General features: G+C 45.6%; 1 protein-coding gene across 1 annotated transcript in view; it reads left to right on the top strand.

Annotated features, from left to right (window-relative positions):
• The window catches only part of LOC133123651 (nck-associated protein 5-like), a 122,548-nt gene that overhangs the window by 20,429 nt on the left and 78,022 nt on the right, over window positions 1-24,097 (top strand). The window contains exon 3 of the mRNA XM_061234129.1: window positions 9,044-9,174. Coding sequence (XP_061090113.1) covers window positions 9,044-9,174 — 131 coding nt within the window. The remainder of the gene's footprint in view (window positions 1-9,043; window positions 9,175-24,097) is intronic.

Genomic DNA, 24,097 nt, shown 5'->3' with positions numbered 1-24,097 from the left:
CAGACCCGGTGCCAGGATTGTGGTTTATTAATGAATAAGACGGCGTGATGTTGTCTCTGTGTTTGCGCTGCCTGGGGTTAAAGGCTGTGTGCCAGAGGACCCAGTTTAGACTAGAGCCCGCTCATTTTGGGATTACGTGTGTAATGAAGGGATTATCGGGGCTGATTACCTGATTCCGCTCCACACCTGCACTCGTGTAGGGCAGGCGGGTGGTGTTATGAATCAGAAGAGGCACCCTGAGGTTCCAGAGATATGGCCACAAATTAATTTAATTTACTCTTCCCAGCGGCGGATCGAAATCCCTGAGAGAAATGCTGTATTTCCGCTAGCCACTTGTGGGGGACTAATATTAAATTGTATATGTTTTTTTTGTTGTTCTGTGAAACAGGGACGAGGATTGTGTGGTTGGGTAGAGTGCCAATAATAATAATAATAATAATAATAATAATAATAATAATAATAATAATCATAATATATTTCATAATCATAATATATTTTTATTTATCTGACTGTTTTATCCAAAGTGATTTACTGTTGATTAGACTTAGCAGGGGACCATCCCCCCTGGAGCAATGTGGGGTTAAGTGCCTTGCTCAAGGGCCCAACAGCTGTGCGGATGCTATCGTGGCTACACTGGGGCTTGAACCACCAACCTTCCAGGTCCCAGTCTTGTATCGTAGGCACTAGGCTACAGGCTGCCTAGTGGTTTCTGTCTCAAACACCAGAGCAGGAAACATCATGTGAGTATGCAAGAAACAACCCTGACCATGTTGTTCTCCTTGTGTGATATTGTGGCTTTTTGAGTTGGGGTGCACCCTCCAACAGGTGGAAAACATGCTAATGTGAGAGCAACAGTACCTGTAAATATGAGAGCAACAGATCCTGTAAATATGCAATATGCTATTCGACACTAGAGGGTAGTGTTTTCTTAAATATTCAGTCAACCATCCATAGCAGGGATCAGCAATTCACAGTCCTCCAGGGCTGAGAACTGCTGGCTTTCCACCCTCCCTTTACCTGGTTAAGGTGACTGACTGGGACACGCAGGGTCGGTGGTTCTAATCCCGGTGTAGCCACAATGAGATCCGCACAGCTGTTGGGCCCTTGAGTAAGGCCCTTAACCCTGCATTGCTCCAGGGGAGGATTGTCTCCTGCTTAGTGTATAGCATGTGTTCAGGAAGGTATTCGATAATTTTTTGGATTTCCTCTCTGTTCCAGTTCTAGAACCATCTTACTTACAAACACAATTATGAAAAAATAGTGTGAAAAGAAGAAGTAACTCAGTATATAGCAAAGATTTACTCATCGCATCAGGTCTGCCTCTGCCTGCTTCATTCCCTTAGTGTGAGAAGGCCATCTAGAGGTGAAATAGAGGAACATATTCCTACTCTACGGTTCAAACTCTACAGTGATGGGGCAGGACTCATTGGCAATGCGATAAATGTTAGGCTAGCAAATCAGGTTCGCCGTGCTATAAAATTAGCCCGTTAAGGTGCAAGATCACAGACACTGTACGTGATTGGAATGCTCTGGACTGAAGATTCTGATGCTGATGTAACAATCGCTTGGCTGGTCATTGAAAGCAGTGGAGTTCCAGAGTGCTGACTTGGAATATTGAAAAATACATCATTCCAAGGACCAAACCCACCCTTCACAGGGTTTCATTAATGCTGCAGAATGAACAAGGAATTCAGGGGAACTGCACTGAGCCCAGTGACAGGCCAAGAACAGGGAGCAGGAGGCAGAAGAGGAGAGGATTGGGGGGTGGGGGCGGTGCTGGAACCTACTGTATATACTGAACCCACCTCTCGAGTTTGTTAAGGAACGTCCGCCTGGGACTCGAACCACAACGGTGGAGTTTCCATTGAGTATAAGGCCCAGGCACGGTGTCATGGGTTGAATTGCATTTCATTATTACAAGCAATGTGCATCGCTGTTCAATTATTTTGAGAGCAGCAAAAGTCAATTTTGTTACATAACATTCATATGGGACTAGTACAAGTTTGTGCGTGTCAGATTTTCAGTGGTTGTTAAACTGTACTGAAATGTGTAATTCAAGTTCTGCTGATACAAACGTGTCCACTAGGGGGCGACCTTTCCCAGGTTGTGGAGATACGTGTGACTAAATCAGGGCAGGATGACGCACCAGACACCGCAAGTTAATTGGTGAGATATTTGACATGTTGTTTAACTAAGTAGTTGCAGTGTAACAGGCCACAAATTCGGATATTGATAATGATGCCTTTGTCAGTATCAGGGGGTATTTTGACTCTTCAGTCTGTGACACAATGCGTTTTTCGTTTAACATTTTTTGGTCACTGTGAAATAATCCCATTTGACCCTACGCTGCACGCACGTCGCTCAATTTGCGGACATAACGCATAATTCACAAGACTATATCCTGAGAGATGGGCTTCATTCAATACTCTGTGTTTAATGTCAAAATGCCAAGGCTATTCAGCAACAGTGCTGCGTCTATTGAGGGGCGTTGTGAACGGCACAGACCTAGGTGGTTTTGTGCCGTGTACTTGAGTTTGGCGGTGCATTCAGCTGAGCTCAAGTGTTGATTTTCAATGCGCATGAATGCCCGCTACTTGTGTGAAAAGTGTCCTCTATTCAAGGAATTTGTCCGAATCTTTAAGCCCAGTAAAAAAATACATAAAATACACGAATAAAATAAATAAATAAATAAAACGTAAGTGTATCTCCTCAAACCAGGCTGCTGTCTGTTATCACAGATCATAGAATGTATGAAGGGGAACAAGCTGTATGGGGACTGCAGCACAACAAAACAGACGTCTGATAAAAACAACTCAAGCTAGGATTTAAACAGTTCAAACCGGCTCCCAGCTTGACATGGTTTAGCTGGTTGACCAGTTCAGAACAGCTCCCAGCTGGTTGACCAGCTCATACCCAGCGAGACCAGCTCATAATCAGCTTGACCACCTGAATTTTCAAGATGGTCAAGCAGGGATGGCTGGATTTTACAGCTGGGTACACATGCGTCAAGACACTTAACACACATCTGTGTAAAAAAAGAAAAGCGTATCCTGTTTTGATCAAAATGCTGATTTAGTCTCTTTCAGGCTAAAGCAACAGAAAAATAACATATTTTATTTGGGGAAAAAACGCAGAGTAGAATACAGCCATTGAAATGAGAAATGCAAACCACGGAGGAAATAAACATTTCATCCATTTGAGGCTTCGCTGAATATGATTGTTATGCAGAAGAGCAGCATTATCATCACAGAGAAAACTTTTCTTAATAATTAGTATTCAGACGTGGCATGGAGAACCTTCCGGGCTTCTCCCCTGAAGCACTGTGGCCCATGTACCCTCTGTCTGTGCAGAGGGAGAGAGAGAGAGGGGGAGAGAGGGAGGGGAGGGATGGAGAGAGAGGGAGAGAGAGGGATGGGAGGGATGGAGAGAGAGGGAGAGAGAGGGGGAGAGAGGGAGGGGAGGGATGGAGAGAGAGGGAGAGAGAGAGACAGAGGGAGAGAGAGAGAGGGGGAGAGAGAAAGAGAGAGGTAGGGAGGGGAGGGATGGAGAGAGAGGGAGAGAGAGAGACAGAGGGAGAGAGAGAGAGAGGGGGAGAGAGAAAGAGAGAGGTAGGGAGGGGAGGGATGGAGAGACAGGGAGAGGGAGGGAGAGTGAGAGGGGGAGAGAAAGGGAGAGAAAGGGAGAGAGAGAGAGGGAGGGGAGAGATGGAGAGACAGGGAGAGAGGGAGATGGAGAGAGAAGGACACTGGCCTATCAGGGAGCACTACCTGTGGACACTGGCCTATCAGGGAGCAGGACAGTGCGAGGTGCCTGAGGACACTGGCCTATCAGGGAGCAAGACAGTGCAAGGTGCCTGTGGACACTGGCCTATCAGGGAGCAGGACAGTGCAAGGCTGGTAATGAGGGAGAGGCTGAGCCTCGGAGAGGAGAGCAGAGCTTCCTGTCCCTGGCTCTGTGTGGAGTGTACATGTCGACCCACCCACTGGTCAGGGAACACAGCCTCTCTCTGAACTGAATATGCATGGAGTCCAGTCCACACACAGCCCACCTGCAGCATTCTGATCAGGGCTGCCGACTGGCCAAGTTTCCTGGCTGGCACCTGGAAGGTTGGTGGTTCAAGCCCCGGTGTAGGCACCATGAGATCCGCACAGCTGTTGGGCCCTTAACCACACATCCATCCATCCATTATCTGAACCCGCTTATCCTGAACAGGGTCGCTGGAGCCCATCCCAGCATACATTGGGCGAAAGGCAGGAATACACCCTGGACAGGTCGCCAGTCCATCGCAGGGCACACACACCATTCACTCACACACTCATACCTATGGGCAATTTAGATTCTCCAATCGGCCTAACCTGCATGTCTTTGGACTGTGGGAGGAAACCGGAGTACCCGGAGGAAACCCACGCAGACACGGGAAGAACATGCAAACTCCACACAGAGAGGCCCCGGCCGACGGGGATTCGAACCCAGGACCTCCTTGCTGTGAGGCGGCAGTGCTACCCACTGCACCATCCGTGCCACCCACCCTTAACCACACAATCACAGTCAATCCATTCGCACACAATCCCTAAAACTTTTATTTTTATTTTTCTTACACCATCAAAAAGCGGAATGGAAAGACGGCTAAACCTGGAAAAATATTCCCCATTCCCAGAGAAAAGCCATTGAAGGGAGTAAAAAAAAATAAAGCAGAAACTGTAGGCTTGTGAATAAAAACGCAAGTTCACTGAGTTGACTGATGATTTGATTAGTACCTCCTGACGTGCGCATAATCAGACCATAATCAAACTGTTATATAAGTCCATCGCACCTACTGTGAATCCTTTAATACAATTATGCATATTTTTTATAATTCATAATGTGGAAGGTTTATTTTTTATGAACATTTATGTTCATGTTCTCCCTAGCCTTGGTCCTTGCCTCACACTCTGCCCAACCGCACAACCCTCGCCCCTGTTCCACAAAACAACGTTGACCTGCTACCACCGTAACTATGGTGGTGAAGATCAGGTAAATCGCCTGATTTATATGAAGCTGACGATCTTTCCTGGGTCACATCGGCAGCGCTTCTTCATCAGTAGATGGCAGCAGTGTGGCAGTGGTTCTGTGGGTGGATTGCAGGTTCAAGTCCTGGCTGTAGCGTTGCCCTTCAGCACGGTACTGAAACCAAAATGCTTCATTACTTCTCCAACTCATATACGAACTGAATAAAATATATGGTACTGTATATACAGTGAGGCCCGTAAGTATTTGGACAGCGACGCAATCGGTTGTAACTCCTATGCAGTGCGCTTGATGTAGATGTATGTTCCCACAAATTAAAGCTGACATTCGTGAATTTGCAGTGTATTCACAGTACCTCCATATGGAGTGAGTCGTGTAGGAATGACAGCCCTTTAAAATTGTGTCACTGTCCAAATACTTATGGACCCTGGATAAAAGGTGTCTCTGTTAAGAGAATTACTCATTTAAACCAATGAATAGGTTATTAAAATGAAATGTTTGATCTGAGGTTGTACTCTGTACTGTATATTTTACTGTATATGTTCTTAATGTTGCTTTCATGTTGTACGCAACACTGTACTGCTGCTATGTGGGCCAGGGCTCTTGTCATCTCAACGGGACTCACCTGGTTAAATAAAGGTTAAATAATGAAATGTAGAAAAAAAGGTTGTGCATTCATGCAAAGCACTTGATTTAGCATCCGCTCATTTTCCACTGAGCAGGTATTTCATATCCCCCGCCTGCTGGCATCCCTGTTCCATCACTGTCAGCATTCCTGCTAGCTTTTAGCCAATGAAACCCCCGCGCCGATACTGGAGGTGATGACAAATGCAGTGGATTAATGCGCTCTGCTCTCCTACGCCCTCCATCCTGCTTAGCCCGAGTGCATGTCCGAAAACAATGGCGTCTGCATTGATTACACCTGGGGCTGTTAAGAATTTATCTATATTTTTAAAGTTATTTTATAAATTGATGTCATAAATTTGGTCAGTGAAATGAATTACTGCAGTGGGGGAAACTTATTCAGTGTTACAAACTAAGTGTGTTAATTTATATATTAATATAAATTGTTCCTTTGTTCTGCGAGTCCCTATGTAATCTCTATGTATCATTTTTCATTCCTCTGCCTGGATTACACAGGGTGAAAGTGTTGACGCACTGGTCCGGTGGCTTCACTTGCCACTGTACACTGATTGGCTTAATTACCTGTTACCTGTTACCTTTGTTACCTTTTCACACAAAAATGGAGATCTGTGGATACTGAATTCGAAAAAAAAAAAGATAAAAGGTTATGTTAGGCAACCATTTAATGTTGTGCCAAAAAAAAAAAAAAAAAAAAAAAAAAAAAAAGTTAAGGTTCCCTGATTTTGAAATGATGGAGCAGACAGGGATTGTGCAGATAAGAAAAGTCTGTGCGAGCAAAAAAGTAGAATGAGATAACTACGTGACAAAAGTATGTAAAATAGGAATTGACAGCTCTTTAAACGGAGTGCTTTTTCACGCCATTGGACAGGAAAATTGTGGATAATTGGCCTCTCATTAAAACACATCAGTCTTGTACAATAGCACGGGGAAGAATAAATCAGCCGATAGTTTCTGACAGCGTCGTTGTTAGACAGAGAGGCTCTTTCTCATGTTTATAGCCTTGGTGTATCATTTCCATCTCCTGTTTTTACCTTTATCCTGCAGTTTTTAATTACAATAGACCATAAAATCTGTCTCTGGCATCACCAGAATGTGATAAACTTAATTATCAGTTTCAGTCGTGGTGTTTCCAGTAGCTATTTCAGCGGAGATGTGTTGTTAAGGAGGAGAATGGCCAGACTGGTCAAAGCAGACAGTAACGCAAATAACCACACATTACAACAGCGGTATGCAGAAGAGAGTCTCAGAATGCACCATGAGTCAAACCTCTAAGTGGATGGGCTGGAGCAGCAAAGGAATAGCTGCTAAAAAATAAGTATAATACATACCTACTCAGTGAGTGTGTATTGGCGATGGACCCTTGTTCTTGTACCATTACTGGAGTTATTCCCAGCACGTGGCAGTGGATCGAATGATGGGCCTGGCCATACGCATGGCCTTTGGAAAGAAACTGTTTTATAATTAAACGGCAATAAAGTATTCTTTGATCTCTGAACCCCCCCCCTTTCATGTGGCAATTAGAAGCAGGTAATTACTGATAAGAGGCACACTTAATTTCCCCTCGTTTAATCTTTGAGGGGAAACGTCCATGCCAGTGTCTCCTCATTTCAAATCTCCCACAGTCAGGCTTATGATTTACATCAGTAGAAAAACCCGGAAAAATTGACAAAATATTTCTTCAGGAGGCTTAGGCAAAGCTTTTTATCACACCTAATGGAGTAATTTCATGTGGTTGGTTTGTCTTTGGGGTTTTTGTTTTTCAATACCGTCAGTTTTCGGTGTGTTTTCTCTTGAACTTTGGAGTTTCCGCTTTGTTACAGCAATTACATCCAGGTTACATGTACCTGTTACAGCAATTGCATCCAGGTCCTTCATAAATGACAGTAAATCGCTTTTTACAGTAACTACATATGATCAGAAAAATGAGGTAATAGCGTCTACTGTACTCTCTACTCGACCACTCGTCCCTGAGCAGAGGTTTTTGGGTAATCGTACGTACGGTTGGATCCTTAAACGCGAATCATCTATCCTTCATCTTCGGAGGTCATCCGGGGTTACTCTCTGAAGAGATTATCAGCGTTTTACAATAATGTGTTATAATGTGATTATCATTCAGCATGTTTACCTAATTGGAGACCAAAAAAATTCTAATTCTGAGAAAGAATTTGTCAGTTAATGTCAGTTTATTTTTGAAAACATGCCCCATACACCTCACATCTAAGTTAAAGCTTTGGCCCCGAGCTTCTTTCACCCCAGATATAGATTAAAAGGCACATTACCAGCAGGCCTAGCAACTCATCTGAGAAGACACCACAGGCTGATTCTGCAACAGGGAACGCAAACAAATCACTTTCCCCTGTACAAGAGCAAAAACACATCATAACATATCGTACCTTTTCCAGCTGAGAAAAGCGCAAAACTTTTCAGAAAGTTTCACAACACAAAAGAGAAATGGCGAGGAGGGATTGATATAAATTCCCCCCACAGTCCCAACTGTGCTCGCAGTCTGTTGTCATAAACCAAGCTTTGACTAATGTCATGGAGTCCTTTATTGCAAAAGGTACAGCCTTAAAAACACAAGTCCTCATAAAGTTTGAACATTTGAAATGTCTTACCACTTTAGATGCCAGCGTCCCTGCAGGATATTGCCAGTTTGACAGATTGTCTATTTTAAAGAAACATCTATCAGTACACAGAGTAAACTCCATATACATTTGTCTTTTGTATGACTGTAGATTTGGTAATATTAACGATAGTCACATTTTCTTTACTGACAATTCTCAGGGATCTACAGGAGTTTTAACTGGCATTAAAGAGTAAAAGCATCTCGGATTTGCCTTTCACCCTGATCTGTGGAGCATAATCACTGCTAACGATGTGGTTTCGGTGAGAACAGGGCCTAACAAGCTTCAGTAAGTCAGACATTCCCTGGGTCCATCCGGTGAAATGATGACAGGAGCTGCTGTTTAATTTGATTGGTTTGTGGTCTGAAGGTAAAGACCTGGGTTCCGGCTTTTCTGCATTTGACTAAGTGTGCCTGGTGTATTGCAGGCGTGTCCGATCTCATCTTAAAAGGGCCGGCGTGGGAGCAGGTTTTTGTTTTAGCCCAGCGGTAACACACCCGATTATACTAATGAACTAATCGTGGTCTTTAATCAAGACCTTGATGAGTAGAGTCAGCTGTCTTAGTCCTGTGCTAAAACAACAACCTGCACACACACCGGCCCTTTCTGGATAAGATAAGTCCCGCCCATATGCTTATAATAGAGCGCATAAAAGTATTTGAATCCAAAACAAATACGATTTGAACCCAGGTCTGCACCTGGAGCTGTGACATTGCTCTTCCCTCCATTGACCCCCCCCGGTTACTTCCTGTTTCCTGTTTGCTCAGTGGGAGAAGCTGATGCAGAAGCTGGAGGAAGAGCAAGCCCTGAGACTGGACTGGGAGAAGCACCAGGGGGTCACCGAGGGGTCGGAGGTCAGCCGGGGTCAGATGGTATTGCTGCAGCAGCACTTCTCCAGGTATGGCGCACTCTAACCTCTGCCCGACACCTTCCCCGGACAGCAGGTGATTCCCGGTCAAATGTGCGGCTGAGCTTCGGCACTTAAGGGTCGGCCACGATGAAAATGGCTGAAAGTTGTGGGCCGGAAGTGGCCCAAATGCAACCCAACGCATGTTAGGTCTCAGGGCTGCCCAACCCTGTTCCTGGAGATCTGACCGTCCTGTAGGTTTTCACTCCAACCCTAACACACCACACCTCATTCTACAGCTAGAGCAGGGCTGCCCAACCCTGTTCCTGGAGATCTGACCATCCTGTAGGTTTTCACTCCAACCCTAACACACCACACCTCATTCTACAGCTAGAGCAGGGCTGCCCAACCCTGTTCCTGGAGATCTGACCATCCTGTAGGTTTTCACTCCAACCCTAACAAAGCACACCTCATTCAACAGCTAGAGCAGGGCTGCCCAACCCTGTTCCTGGAGATCTGACCATCCTGTAGGTTTTCACTCCAACCCTAACACACCACACCTCATTCAACAGCTAGAGCAGGGCTGCCCAACCCTGTTCCTGGAGATCTGACCAGCCTGTAGGTTTTCACTGCAATTCTAACAAAGCACACCTCATTCAACAGCTAGAGCAGGGCTGCCCAACCCTGTTCCTGGAGATCTGACCATCCTGTAGGTTTTCACTCCAACCCTAACACACCACACCTCATTCAACAGCTAGAGCAGGGCTGCCCAACCCTGTTTCTGGAGATCTACCATAGGGAGAAACAAACAAACAAATTTGACACACGCTTATTCTAATAATTAGCAGCTCAATAGGATCTCTAGCGGTTGAATGAGAACAGTTTTCTTTGGGTTTGAGTGAAGCCGTACAGGATGGTTCATCTCCAGGAACAGGGTAAGGTAAATTATCTAAATGATCTAAATGTAGCACTATGAAAAGAAATGTATGACAGCAAAGTGTCCCTTCATTATTAAATAGGATTTGAGATTATTGCATGAAGTGAAACAGGAACGGCATGCAGAATGAAAACAGTTGTTTGGTGCCAGGACCTTTCTCAGCTGTGCGTGGATCGTGTCTGGTTTGTACGGTGTACTAGCTCATGCAGAGCACTGGCTCACTGATGACCTTTGCGTCTTTCATTCCAGTTTACCTATTGTTCCTCACAGGTCGGAGCAAAGTTTATGGGGCAACAGCTCCTCAATTAACATCGTTAATGAATCGTAATTAGGGAACAGATGGCATGAGGCATGAATTCCAATTTTCTTAATCAGCGCGGAGGCCTGCTTCGTTATTCAAATAACACGACAACGATTTGTAAACATTTATGAAGAAGGACCTTGCAATTATGGTGCCCGATGAGATCAAGAGGCAAATAAATTACATCAAATTAATTACTAATTAATCGTTTAAAATGGTAATGTCAATACAAATAGACTTAACAATTATTTTGATTTTGTGGGCATTAAACATGTGCTAAAATCATATTCCGCTTGAAACCGCGGTTAACTGTGGCCTGGTGATTTAGATGCTGAGTAGCAGGGCTGGGTCGATACTGGGAGGGAGGACCGCTGAAGGATCGCTGGCCTTTCTTTACAGCTTTCTCCGAGACGAAGTCCTGTTAGATTACACTCTCCTCTGAAAAATAACGTGTGGACATTGGCACATTTACTCGTCCATCCCGAATGTTTGACTGAAGTAATGGCTCAGCCTTCTGCTGATTTCATTCTGTGTTGGCACGTCTACTCTCACCCTCACTCGCAACCAGCCTTTAGCCATTGAATCATTATGATGTCATTGGGTGATTATGTTGTCATCGAATCGTTATGATGTCATCGGGAGATTATGATGGCATTCAGACATTATGATGTCATTGGGTCATTAGGATGTCATCGAATCGTTATGATGTCATCGGGTCATTATGATGGCATTCAGACATTATGACGTCGTTGGGTCGTTATGATGTCATTGGGTCATTATAATGGCATGAAGTTGTTATGATATCATTGGGTCATTATGATGGCATTAAATAGTTATGATGTCATTGGGTCATTATGGTGTCATTGGATCATTATTATGGCATTAAGTCCTTATGAAGGCTTAACGCTAGTTTATACACAGTTTAAACTTCATAAATGGAAAATATTTTAAATGAATCAACAACCATCGTCAATGTCGAGCAATGTTACGTTCACATATCGGAAGAGGAGTCTCTTGGGCTAATACAGTATGTGCCTCATTCAGCCAGCCTCATCACAGTGCCATGTTTTACCTGTCTGCAGTGCATCAACGGAAGGAGTCGTTCTGCATTAATGGCACCCACGGACTAATGTCCCGGTCACACTTTCAGCTGTTTTGTTCACGTCTCGTCATGTGTGCTGGGGAGCTGTGCCAAAAATTGTGCCAAAAGCGTGCCGATTGCAATACGACTGAAGTGAGTGTTGCCTCAACTGCCAGTAGTGATTTTTACATCAACGTTGTGTTCAGTGGAGAACAGTTGGCTGTAAACAGCAGCATACACATTTCGAGACGGGTTAACCCACAAAGTAATGTCGGCGGCATCACTTATAATACCATCACTTGGAATACGCCTTCTGTTCTTCCAGGAGTGATCGTGCTGTAATTATAATTGCGACTTGGATGGCACTGCTCAGCCATCTTATATAGAGACATTGAAAGCACTCGGAGATCTTTAGTAGATGCGCAGTCAAACCCGCACAACGAATATGAGACAGAAGCACGGGAACAGCCCTCCGCGACTGAGTGCGCCGGGCTAACTGAAGTGCGTTGTTTTTCTGTGACGAGACTTACCTCGGGTACTTCATGCTCTTAAAATGAAAATTGATTCCGGGGATTAGGGTACGTGCCCGTGGCCTTTCCAGCCCGTGGGAGGAAGGATGACTGAGGATAATATCTGAGCGGCTCTTGTGCCGCGTTACCTTCCCCGGTTGCTTATGCGCAGGATGAATTAAGTGTCTCATGATGCAGCTGTTGGCCATGTCCGGGGCCAATATCACATCACTTATTTCGCGTCGCGTACGTCTTTATCTCGGGTGACTTATGACGGACACATCATTCATTTGTACAGCCAAATATTTACTGAAGGAAATTTGAGTGGCAGTGCTCTGTGGCACTCAAGTCAAGCCTGTAGCCGTCTGGAAGCTACTCTGTGCTGCCAAAAATATCGCTCATCGGGATTATAAAGGCTTTATTTTTACAAGCACTAAATATCTATTCATCTTCTTTTTCCTATTTGTCCCCCTTTGTATTCTTCTTTTTTTTTGTCGGACATCTAGATAATCGTGTTTATTTTTCGGTGCTAAGCTGTAATTAATATACATCCGCAGTTGGCAGAGGGTGCTGAGCAATAGTATGCATGTTGTGATGGCGAAGGACATATTACATATTAATGCCCCACTTAAGAAAACAGCCAAATAACACTTACAGCTCTTTTTTGTGCAACTGCCTTAACCTTGAAGCGACATTTCAGGGTGATTCTTAAAGATGAACTGAAACGGAAGTCAGAGCTCCACTTTTCCACTTATCCACTTCCTGGAAAACGATTTGAATTTAGATTTTACATCATCGTGTACCAGAGGGTGTGTACTGTATGTCGAAGAGTGTCCGTCACTTTTCCATTCCCCTCCAATCAATATCCTTTTCGTCCTTTAAAATAATTTGACGTCCCCCTCCTCATTTGACGTTAGTCAAATCAAGTTCCCAACTTTAAAAACTGTATCATCCGTTTCACTCATGCATACAGCCTGTAGTGTAGTGGTTAAGGTAAATGACTGGGAGACGTAGGGTCGGTGGTTCTAATCCCGGTGTCGCCACAATATGATCTGCGCGGCCGTTGGGCCCTTGAGCAGGGCCCTTAACCCTGCATTGCTCCAGGGGAGGATTGTCTCCTGCTTAGTCTAATCAACTGTATGTCGCTCTGGATGAGAGCGTCTGCCAAATGCCAATCAGGTCATGTAATATGTTTAAGGGAAACTAATGGTGTGTTATGTAAGTGGGTGCTGGGTTTGTGACCTGGCATGTGCAGGTTTGATTGACAGGAAGAACACAGCCGCTGTTCCCTTGAGCAGGGTACATAACCTGAATTGATTAGATTTTAGCCCAACTGGCTGGATGGATCCTCTGGAAAAAGTAGTTTACCCTGATGAAAAAAAAACAAAAACAGCTCAAGCAAGGTTTGTGAAACATCTGGTTGCTGGGTGCATATCTTTTAGATATTTCATATGCCATAGGAGGACAGGTGTTGAGTAATAGTGAGTTGCAGTCACATGATTCACTGTTTAGAGGAGCAGGTTTGTGCTCCTATACCTTCATAAGTATTATGTACCTAATAAAAAGTGACCATATCCTGTATTTCATAAGCGAAAAGAGTGTGGTTCTGGAGTAATGGCCTTGTCAGCTCTTTGGCTGCCGGGAATGAGTCGAGCCAAACTTAGCCCCCCGCACCAAGCAAGGCCTGACATTAAGTAGGTAAATTTAGGAGTCAGCTTAAAAGTGGGTTGACCATCGCTCTGCTACCTCATTACATTTACATTTTACATTTTAGTCATTTGGCAGACGCTTTTCATCCAAAGCGACTTACAAGTGCATAGGTTCTACCATAAGTCAAAGCATCACATCCAGAAACTAGCAAAATACACATGAAATGCTGTTCTAAACATAGTTGTCATCATAAGTGCATTTTTTTTTTTTTTTTTTTTTTTTTTCATAGACTCATAGTTAAGAGACGGCCTCCCGGTTGCCCTGAATCCCGGTGTTGCCACAATAAGATCCTCACGCCCTTGAGCAAGGCCCTTAACCCTGCATTGCTCCAGGGGAGGATTGTCTCCTGCTTAGTCTAATCAACTGTAAGTTGCTCTGGATAAGAGCGTCTGCCAAATGCCATTAATGTAACGTGATGTATTACATTCCGCAGCTCTGAGGGGGGGGGGCTCTTTCGTGGAACGCTGACCAAACTCATGTCAGACATCATCTTATTTTTCTCGAATAGTGGCACTTCAGATGCACTTCTAGCAGAGAACTGAACCCTCTGGTTACGCTCTTGTAATAAAAAATAATGCGTTATTTAGCTGACGCATTTACCCAATGTGACTTAAAAGTCGATTAGACTAAGGAGGGGCCAACGCGGGCCTTGCATGCCTGGTCTGAAGTGCCGGCGGTCCAGGACGTTTGAAGATAATGCTATAAAATTAAGGTATAAATAGACAGAGAAAACTGTATTAAAGGAAGAGAATATCAAAACAAACATTCAGACATCTGCTCAAACAACTAACACGGGCTACAGGGAAATAAAGAACAACAAACTAAAGTCGAACTGAAACCAAAAGAGACGCTGTCCGATTGAGGCATCTGCCCGGGAGATCCGAATGAATCAACGAATGAACATATGACCGAATAAATTAATTAATTCATGCTGGAGTGTCCAGCGTCGGCGCAGTCCTCATTGATTGTGTTAAGCGCTTTCGGACATCAGAGACACCTGTTCTGACTATTAAGAAATGTTTTGGTTTTTTTGCACGCATTAAAACGGCGGTATGCAGAAGAGCATCTCTGAACACACAACGCGTCAAACCACTAAGTGGATAGGCTACAGCAGCAGTAAGTTGAAAGAAATAAGTCTAATAAATGCCTAATAAAGTGCTCACTGAGTGTATTTTTTTTTAAATTGCACGACACCACTAATTTTACATTTCTTGTCTCCGGTCATGTTGGTGTCATTTAATTGATTTAGGTAAGTGCATTTTGATGTGCTGTCTCCTGCTTAGTCTAATCCATTCACATTAAAAATGATTTTGCATACTGATGTGGAGTATATGAAGGACACCGAAGTGCACGAGGTGACATTTTAAACCGTAGAAAAATCCATTAAAGGCAATCACAGGTTGTATTAATGAGAGACCATATGTCTTGTCTCAGATAAGAATTAAATACAAATGCCATTCGCTATCATGAGAATAAGAGCATTTTGTTTTTAACACCTGCGTTGCGGTCTAATTACGGCCCTGCCTGTCTGTTGTTTCTGAAGCCCGCATCTGGTGCAAGGTTTGAATGAAACGACAAATTAGTCCTTTCGTCTGTTTGCATAAAATTAATGAGGTAAATAATTACTCCCGAAAGGAAATGAAGATCAAGAGATAATGCATGTGACAAAATAAAAAAAAATCCATGTTTTTAAATATATGGTTTTATTGTACAGCGTATTCCTTTATGCATCCATTCACTTTAGGGTTCTAATGTCGGATGGAAATTGTCTGATGAAACCGCGAAAACACGAAACTACACATTGAATGCGTTTTAGCGTTGCGCTATTGATATTGACGTTGCGTGCTTTGTCAGAACCCCCACAGAAACATGCTAAAACGCAGCGTGAGTACTGAAAGTATTTCTCTTATTTGCTCAAATAACAAAGGCCAGCTTCAATCAGTGTTGTGAGCCTGCTTCCAGCCCGCCATTAGATAGACTGGTTGGGTTTTGTGCGAATTATCCCGGAAACGTACCCTTCGCAAGTGCTATTAAACAGGCTGAAGATGCAAATTACACCGGCGCGGGAGCCATTGTGCTCTTCAAGCAAGGCTTTCAGGCTTGTTTCATTGAACATCCCAGCTACATAAACAGACTTCATGCTGAAAAATAACACGACGCAAGCGATGAAAAGCAATCCGGGACAACGGGATCTGTCAAATAATGAAATTACATAATTGCTGTCTGTAAGGTGAAGCAGCAGTGCGTAATGCAGCGAGAACCGGCGGTGAAGGAGGTGGAAAACGACGCTCAAGGACACCCAGCACTTATTCGCCGTACAAGAGGCTCGTTGCAACTCGTGCAAACAGATTAGTTCTTAAATCACTTAAATCTCTTAAAACGAGTGATTTAAAAGAATCAGAGCATTCACCAATTTATTTTTAAAAATCTGTAGGTACAGGAACAAAATTTACCAGTGGTCCTGACTATCATACATAGTGTTGTAAACAAGCGGAGCTCGCCTGGCACACCAAACTCGGATCAGACTTTCAAACTAGGCGCTGCAGCTCAATTATGAATCAGGATTCAGCGACTGCATAGCTTATTTCTCGCCTCAAATGTTTTTCAGAAACATGTATATCGCTGGGCTATTTAAGAGAAGGTCCGTCCCGGAACGCGCCTACAGCGCCATAGGTACTGTACTATGACGAACGTCTTCATTTCGGACGGTTCTCTGAAGTTTCGGCGCAGTCTGCAGAGTCCATCCGGGCACGCTCGCGCGAGCCCCACACTCGAGGAAGGGGGAAAACTCATTTCTGATAAGAACACGAGGGAGGCCCCGTGCCTTTCACGGCAATGACTCGGGAACACGGGCGAGCCGGTTTCCGCCCGGGCGGCCGGCTCCCTGATCTCTCCTCTCCGCACTCGGCCCCGTTCTGACGCGTCCCCCGAGCGCCGGAGCAATCTGCAGCTTCAGTAGTCCGAGACGCTCCAGCGTTCCCCCGTCGCGCGCTAACGGCGACGCCGGTGTACGGAGTCCGCGGATAAGCGCCGCCGCGCCGGTATCCTTCATCGGCAAACAGCCGCGGAGCGCGAATGCCATTACGGGTGGAAGTGTGCGGTTCCACCCCTGCGGTTCCACTCCTGCGGTTCCTCTCCCGGCAGATGCTCCGACCGCCTGCGGTCGCCTGGCGCTGGGTGTTCTCAATCAGTCCTGTGGGCCAGGTTTTTAAACCGATGTGCATGTCCCATGTTCGGTGGCACGTTAAAGGTACGATGGGTACGATTTTCTGTGTTAAAACATTGTTACAAACGATTACATTACATTAATGGCATTTGGCAGACGCTCTTATCCAGAGCGACGTACAGTTGATTAGTCTAAGCAGGAGACAATCCTCCCCCGGAGCGATGCGGGGTTAGGGCCTTGCTCCAGGGCACAACGGCTGTGCGGATCGGGGATCGAACCACTGACCTTGCGTGTCCCAGTCATGTACCTTAACCACTACGCTACAAGACCATTGTAAATCCCTTCCTATCATTGAAAAAGGCTCACTGACATGCTGCCTGTGTTTATAGTCCATAAACTCGGCTTTCAAAATATACAGTCGACACCCCGACAGTGTACCAAAACATTGTAGGTGTGAAGGTGATTGTGTATGGTGGCTCTCTAATAGATCTGTCAGATGTTGGAAACTATAGAACAGGGTTCAGTAATTCACGGTCGTGGCCTTCCACCACCTCTTACATGGGAAGACAGGTAAAGACAGTCTGGCCAGTCAATAGCGCTGATTTCATTGGCTGGATTTAGATTTGAGGGTCAGAGTTGATGATCTCTACTTTTGAACACAAACACAAAAGCACTTTATTTACATATTCTCAGAGTGGATTTACCCAGGCAGACCCTGTTCCTCTCTGGAACATTCCGTTCCTGTCAGCTCAACACCCAGTGACACGAAGAGACACGCACAGTGCGTATGTCAGGGCTCTTGGCCTTTGAAAGCAAAAATGACTGTGATAATTAAACATTTTGCTTATCTGAGTTGCTGCCTACCTACTCGAAGATCTAATTTGCTATCGTCATCATCTGCATATAGAGTTTCTCGTGATTTTACTTTGAAAGTTTGCACTTTGTAATATGTAGATTTTTGCACCTGTCATTTCGCCTAAGGGATGTAATGACTCACAGATTAAGGTGTGTAATGATTTGATAATTAAACGGTGTCTTTAACAAAGCACTCAGAAAGAAAATTTCACACACTGCTTTCCGTCGGGGTATTAGTATGAGAAAATACCAGTGAAGCATGAGATGATCATTGTCAATGTCAGATACCGTGTTCAACGTGCAGGCAAATACAAACAAATACAGAATGACAGGGAGAAAACCAGAGTGACAACAATAACAACAATTACAGTTCGTCCTTTTACGCCTTCTGGCACTGCTTTGATGCAAGTACCCAACTCCTGAAACTGATGTTGTGCAAATCACTCAATTTCATTGTATGAATGAAAGTGCACCCTGCAAATAGAGTGCGTGTATGATCTGGAACCCAGAAGGTTGGTGGTTCAAGCCGCAATAAGATCAAGCCGTGGGTTACAGGGTGGCCTGTCGCGTTGTGGTTAAGGTAAATGACTGGGACACACCAGGTCGGTGGTTCTAATCTCGGTGTAGCCACAATAAGGTCTGCACAGCCGTTGGGCCCTTGAGCAAGGCCCTTAACCCTGCATTGGTCCATTGCATTGCAATTTAATCAACTGTGAGTCGTTTTGGATAAAAGTGTTGTCATTATGTTAATGCACATATTTGTTAACTGGAAAAAGAAGGGAATCTGGTCTGGTCGTGTCTGGTCAAAGTCTGGTCAACGTTTTCTTCTGTCAGTTGTATTCATGGCCGTGAGAGTGAAAGGCACGATATTAACCCCATTGCATCATGGGTCGTGCACTACCTTCCATTGATTTGACTTTCCTCCAGCCCTCCCGGCGAGCGTAGGTTTTTTTAGCACATCTGCTCCGTCGGTGGATTAGCGCACTTAGCACGGGGGTTAGCGATCTGCACCGGCCAGAGCAGGAGCAGATGGAGGGCCCATGTGTTCGCTTTGATTAAGAGCTCGCAGCCGGCAAAAAAAAAAAAAAAAAAAAAAAACCATGTCGCCGCGTTGCCGACACGATCGGTCCGACTGCCCCGCTGACACAACCGCCCCCGCCCCCCTACCGTGTCAGATTCCCACAATCCCACGGCTCCATTGCTCTTCCACATGAATTCCGATCGTCCGGAAAGATAAGGATATTTTCCCGCTCCTCCCAGAGGGTCACGGGAGCCTTGAATCTGCTCTCCACACTGGAACTAATTGGCTAAGCAAACTTGGGCCGCCTTAAGGGGGGGGATCTATACCTCATCCAGACTCCGATACTGAGTGAGTTACGTGCCGTATCTGCGGGTGGAAAAAAAAACCAAGTAAATGACTCATTGATTCGGTAAGCGGGAAGCGCTACACCCACAGAGATATAAAATAATGTTTTAAATTACGGGAGAACATTTTTTAATTTAGCTCATCAACATAAACCACCTTCAGCTATGAAATAAATTGCGCACAAATACTTCTGATTGACTTGATTCATGCTCAGAAAGCCAAATGCATATTCAACTTATACAAAGCCATTATAGGAATGTGCATAGTTATAACAAAAACAGTTTCATTATGTGTGTTTTCATCTAAATTCCTTCATCCAGTACATAGTAAACTGTTTGATTAACAGTGAAACTGGAGAAACTGATCGGTATACGCACCAGTGTTAGAATGGCAATCTGGCCTTTCAGTCTTGATCTTGTTCTGTTCTGGTCTCTTTCTGAGTTGCTCAAACGACCCCAGATTCCATCCTATTAGGGTGCCCGGCCCCCACTCTCTGAGGAACTGAGGACCCCCTCTGCCCCCACCCCCCCCGGATCACATGACCTTGTTTCGGCTCAGGGAAGCCCTTGTGTTCGTCCCCTGTCTCTAAACTCCCGGGATTAGTGAGACTCTCCTGGGAAATAGGTCAATCCCAGTGGGGAAATCCGGATGTCGACTGGAGCACAGCGGGAACAGCGCGATTCCCACCGCGTTGCACACACGTTTGGGCACCCTGGGAAGGCACGGTCTGCATCCGAGACAGGGAGAGGAGGCTTCTCGGATATTGGAATTCTACTTCGGGAGGAGGAGGAGGAGTAGGAGGAGGAGGTGGAGGACGGTGGGGCATTCAGGCGGGCGGCTGGTCTCAGTGGCCAGAGCAGTAAAGTTTCTTGGGGGGGGGGGGCGATGGAGGGGCCGTGTGCAGTGGCCCTCGGACTCCAGGAAGTGAGGCCGGACCAGACCCTGGGGCCCGAACCATCAGACAGGATGTCCCAGGATTCAACAGGGCCACGGGGCCATTCCAGAGTCTCTTCTTAGGAGGCTGAAGATGAAAGAGTGTGTGCAGGTACACAACCGCCCAACCCCCCCCCCCCCCCCCACCTCAAATCTCCCTCCTCACCCCCCTAGTCTAAAATGCGCAAGTCTAAAATGCATCCGTCTTTCACTGTAACCGCGATAAAGGAGGATATTCTAGAGAGAAGATAGTTTGTGCCGCCCGGCTAGCCAGCTTGCATTGAAATGCGTACAGTGTTGAAATGGCATTCATGTAATTTGGGCAAATTGCAGCGAAGTTGGCGGGAAACTTATGATTGCTTGATTGATGTTGATGGATGGTTATGATACTGATTACAATAATGATGGCAATTAGATTTCCATTATCCACACAGTGGAAGTTCTAAATAGAGTAAAAAAAAAAAAAAAGTGTCGATTTTATTTATTTATTTATTTATATATGCATTCGTTTAATTTCTTGTGCACTGTGAATTTCAGGCTTTCCACAGTTCCCGTGTAAAGGCCCGTGATGTAACTCTAGGCCCTCGATCGTTTGAATTTTCCGAGGTGTTTGTTGCAGTGCTGCCCGCACTGTATGCCGCGGGCATGTTCTTGTCATCACTTCACACCTGTCTGGCAACCTTGGCGACAGCCAGCACTAATGGCCCCCAAAATGAGCTCTGCGATTTGGCTCTGTTCAAAGGCCGCGTTCCCGTCTCTGATCAAACGCGCTCCGTTTCCCCCATGTCAGACACGATTTAATTAGGGGAGGGGAGCTTCCCTGGGCAGCAGCTGTGGAGGTAATTTAGCGGGGGCAGAGCTGGGCCACGAACCGCCGTTCACCTTCACATCTGCCGTCTCGCTGCCAGGACCCGTGACTCAGCGCGCTCCACTTTACAATGCCGTTCCATGAAATGGCACTAACTAATGTAACTTACTATCCATCCATCCATTATCTGAACCCGCTTATCCTGATCAGGGTCGCAGGAGCCTATCCCAGCATACATTGGGCGAAAGGCAGGAATACACCCTGGACAGGTCGCCAGTCTATCGCAGGGCACACACACCATTCACTCACACACTCATACCTACGGGCAATTTAGACTCTCCAATCCGCCTGACCTGCATGTCTTTGGACTGTGGGAGGAAACCGGAGTTCCCGGAGGAAACCCACGCAGACACGGGGAGAACATGCAAACTCCGCACAGAGAGGCCCCGGCCGACGGGGATTCAAACCCAGGACCTCCTTGCTGTGAGGCGGCAGTGCTACCCACTGCACCATCCGTGCCGCCCTGTAACTTACTACTACCGAGTAATTCATCTGTACAGCTCTGTTAAGGTATTTGTACAGATTAAGCTCTCAGTAGTTGTTAACTAACTAACTACTCAGAAGTTCATCTGTGCAGCTCTGTTAAGGTATTTTTATCATTCAAGTCATGGTAACAACTACATTAGTTCTTGCCAATTCACACTGGAATGAAGAAGTCAGTTAATGTATTTGTTAATGCTTAACAAATTATTAATTAATTCTATGGTTTGCTAATGATTAGATATCATGTAACAAATACGTTAGTTAGTTGTTTACAAATGCATTAACTAATGAAAAGCTTAATTACTGTATTTGCCCATCATTAATTCTTGTTCGCAATGACATTAGTTAGTGCCAATTCATGAACCGTATTGTAAAGTGGGGCCAGCTGCCCTACTGTTATCATGATCAGGGAGGTGGGTAGCAGTCAGTAGGGAGAGCTTCATCGATTTGGCTGTAACTCAACCGACAAATGCTTTCACTCTTGTCTGTTAGAGTACACATACTGTATTTTCACATTAGAACAACGTATTTCTTGGTTTGTGTACACCGAATTATGGTTATTGTGGTGGCAGAAAATTTTTTTTGTGAACTTTGTGAACTGAATAGAATATGCAATCGAACGTTTCATCGAGAATTAAAACTATCGAACGGAGTAATTATGTACGTGTCGTTTGGCCGGTCCGTACGCGCTGGCCAAGTAAACAAACTAAAAATAGGCGAGGGGTAATAGGATGAGAGCCCTCTTCCCAGAGCGCCGCACTTTCACAAAGCCGCGTATACACCAGCCATCGGAAAACGGCTGTCTTCTCCCGCGTTAGATGCCGTTCGTTAGCTCAGCTGCTCCCCTCGTGAAAGAACATTTGAGGATGTTCTCTAGAGGGTGGTTTCGGGGAGGACTTGAGGTGTGTGTGTGTGCATTTGTTTTTAATGAAGGTTGCTTCTAGCAGCGCCCACTGAGACTGAATCCTGGGAGAAAGAAATAAGTTGTTTTTGGAAGCACGTTGGGTGGCTGCATATAGGGGAGTGCTGTCAGGAAAGGGGAAAGACAGGCGCATTGAGGACGAACGGAGCCTGCTGGGGTGGTAGAGGCTCGGGCTAATTCCTGTGGCGGGATAAGTAGACCTTTCTCTCCACAGCATCTTGGCTATGTCAGCTCTCGGGGTATTAAGGGACTGCAGGGGGCAATTAAAAAGTTGGGAGCGTCCGCAGAACGGTAATGTGCGCAGATGCGATGGACTCTCTTCCACAGCGAATTAAGCTTATTGTTCCAGGCCTTTTTGGGATCACCCGAACGAGGTCAGATTATGGCCTTCTGTGAAAAGCAGGCCATCCGCTAACGCTTCACAGGGAAAGGAGGTTGTTTAGCTGTTTAGAGGACGGTCACTGTGCCGGCACGTTGCCTGCAGCGGGAAGTTATAGAACAGCCAGTGACCTACGCTGGTGGTGTATGGATTTTCTTTGTCCGCGCCCTTTGATGAAAATAATGAAATTACATCCTCGCACGCATGTAGGATGCGCAAACATCCGTGAGCGCTCGCGGTCACAGACGTGACTGCCATGAACGGAACGGGTCAGCGGACTGATCCGGCCCTCTGAGACATCCTCTGCGCACCACAATAACCCGTGTTGGGTTATGAATGAGAAGACATAACCTGCCTGGGATTTTTTTTTATTTTATTTTTTATTTAACCCTTTATTTAACCAGGGAAGGGCCAGTGAGAACGTGTTTCTCTTTTGGAAAGGTCACCCTGGGGGAAATGCCAGAGAGAACAGTTGCACAAGTGAGGGCGAGAGAGAGAGAGAGAGAGAGAGAGAGAGAGAGAGAGAGAGAGAGAACAGGGGTAAAGACCCTAGAGCACTTTTTGGGTTATGAATCAGGGCACATAAGCTGTCTGGGCTATGAATGAGAACACATAACCTTGTGTGGGTTGTGAATGAGAACACATAACCCTGTGTGGGTTATGAATGAGAACACATAACCTTGTGTGCGTTATGAATGAGAACACATAACCTTGTGTGGGTTATGAATGAGAACACACAACCTTGTGTGCGTGACGAATGAGAACACACACTTCTATATATATGTGCATAGAAGTGTGCTTCAGAACTCAAGCTCCCTGAGATTATACAGATCCATAGCACTAGTTAACCCCCCTCTCCCCCCTATGATCGGCCCCCCTCCCCCATCACCCTCGGGGGGTAAATCCGGCCGGGTGGCCGGAGATAACGGGATTCCCCCCTTCCCTCTGCGGGAATGGTCTCTGCGATGCCGTGTCTCTGCGGGAAAGCGAAATGAGTCCGGAAAGCTGACGCTGTTCTCCGGGACAGTCGCGTGTGAAAGGGATACCGCCCACGATGATACATCGAACACGCGCGGCTGCAGCACTGCTAGGAGTGGACTGGCACTCTCCTGTACGCGGTGCCGGCACTTCTATCTCTTACTCTGTGGAGTGCCGTGACCTTTTCTTGCGTACTGGCTCCAAATTTAAACCCCCCCCCCCGCCCCCCCCAGTCTCTCTTCTCCCCCTGCCCAGCCACACTCTCTCCCGAGTAAAAGACTGTTGTGGTCAGTGGTGCCAGTACCAGAGCTTGAAATCAGCTGGAACAGACCAGTACACCATACTGGGACATCTATGTTCTATGAGTACTGGCACTTATTGTTTTCCACTTCAAATACTGGCTGCAACCATTTTTCACCTTCATACAAATTATTTATATGAATGAACAATGTCTGTATGAACAAATATTTAAATAACCCCTGCAGC

Source organism: Conger conger, chromosome 3, assembly GCF_963514075.1.
Source record: "Conger conger chromosome 3, fConCon1.1, whole genome shotgun sequence".
NCBI lineage: Eukaryota > Metazoa > Chordata > Actinopteri > Anguilliformes > Congridae > Conger > Conger conger.
This window is presented reverse-complemented; position numbering and strand designations above follow the sequence as displayed.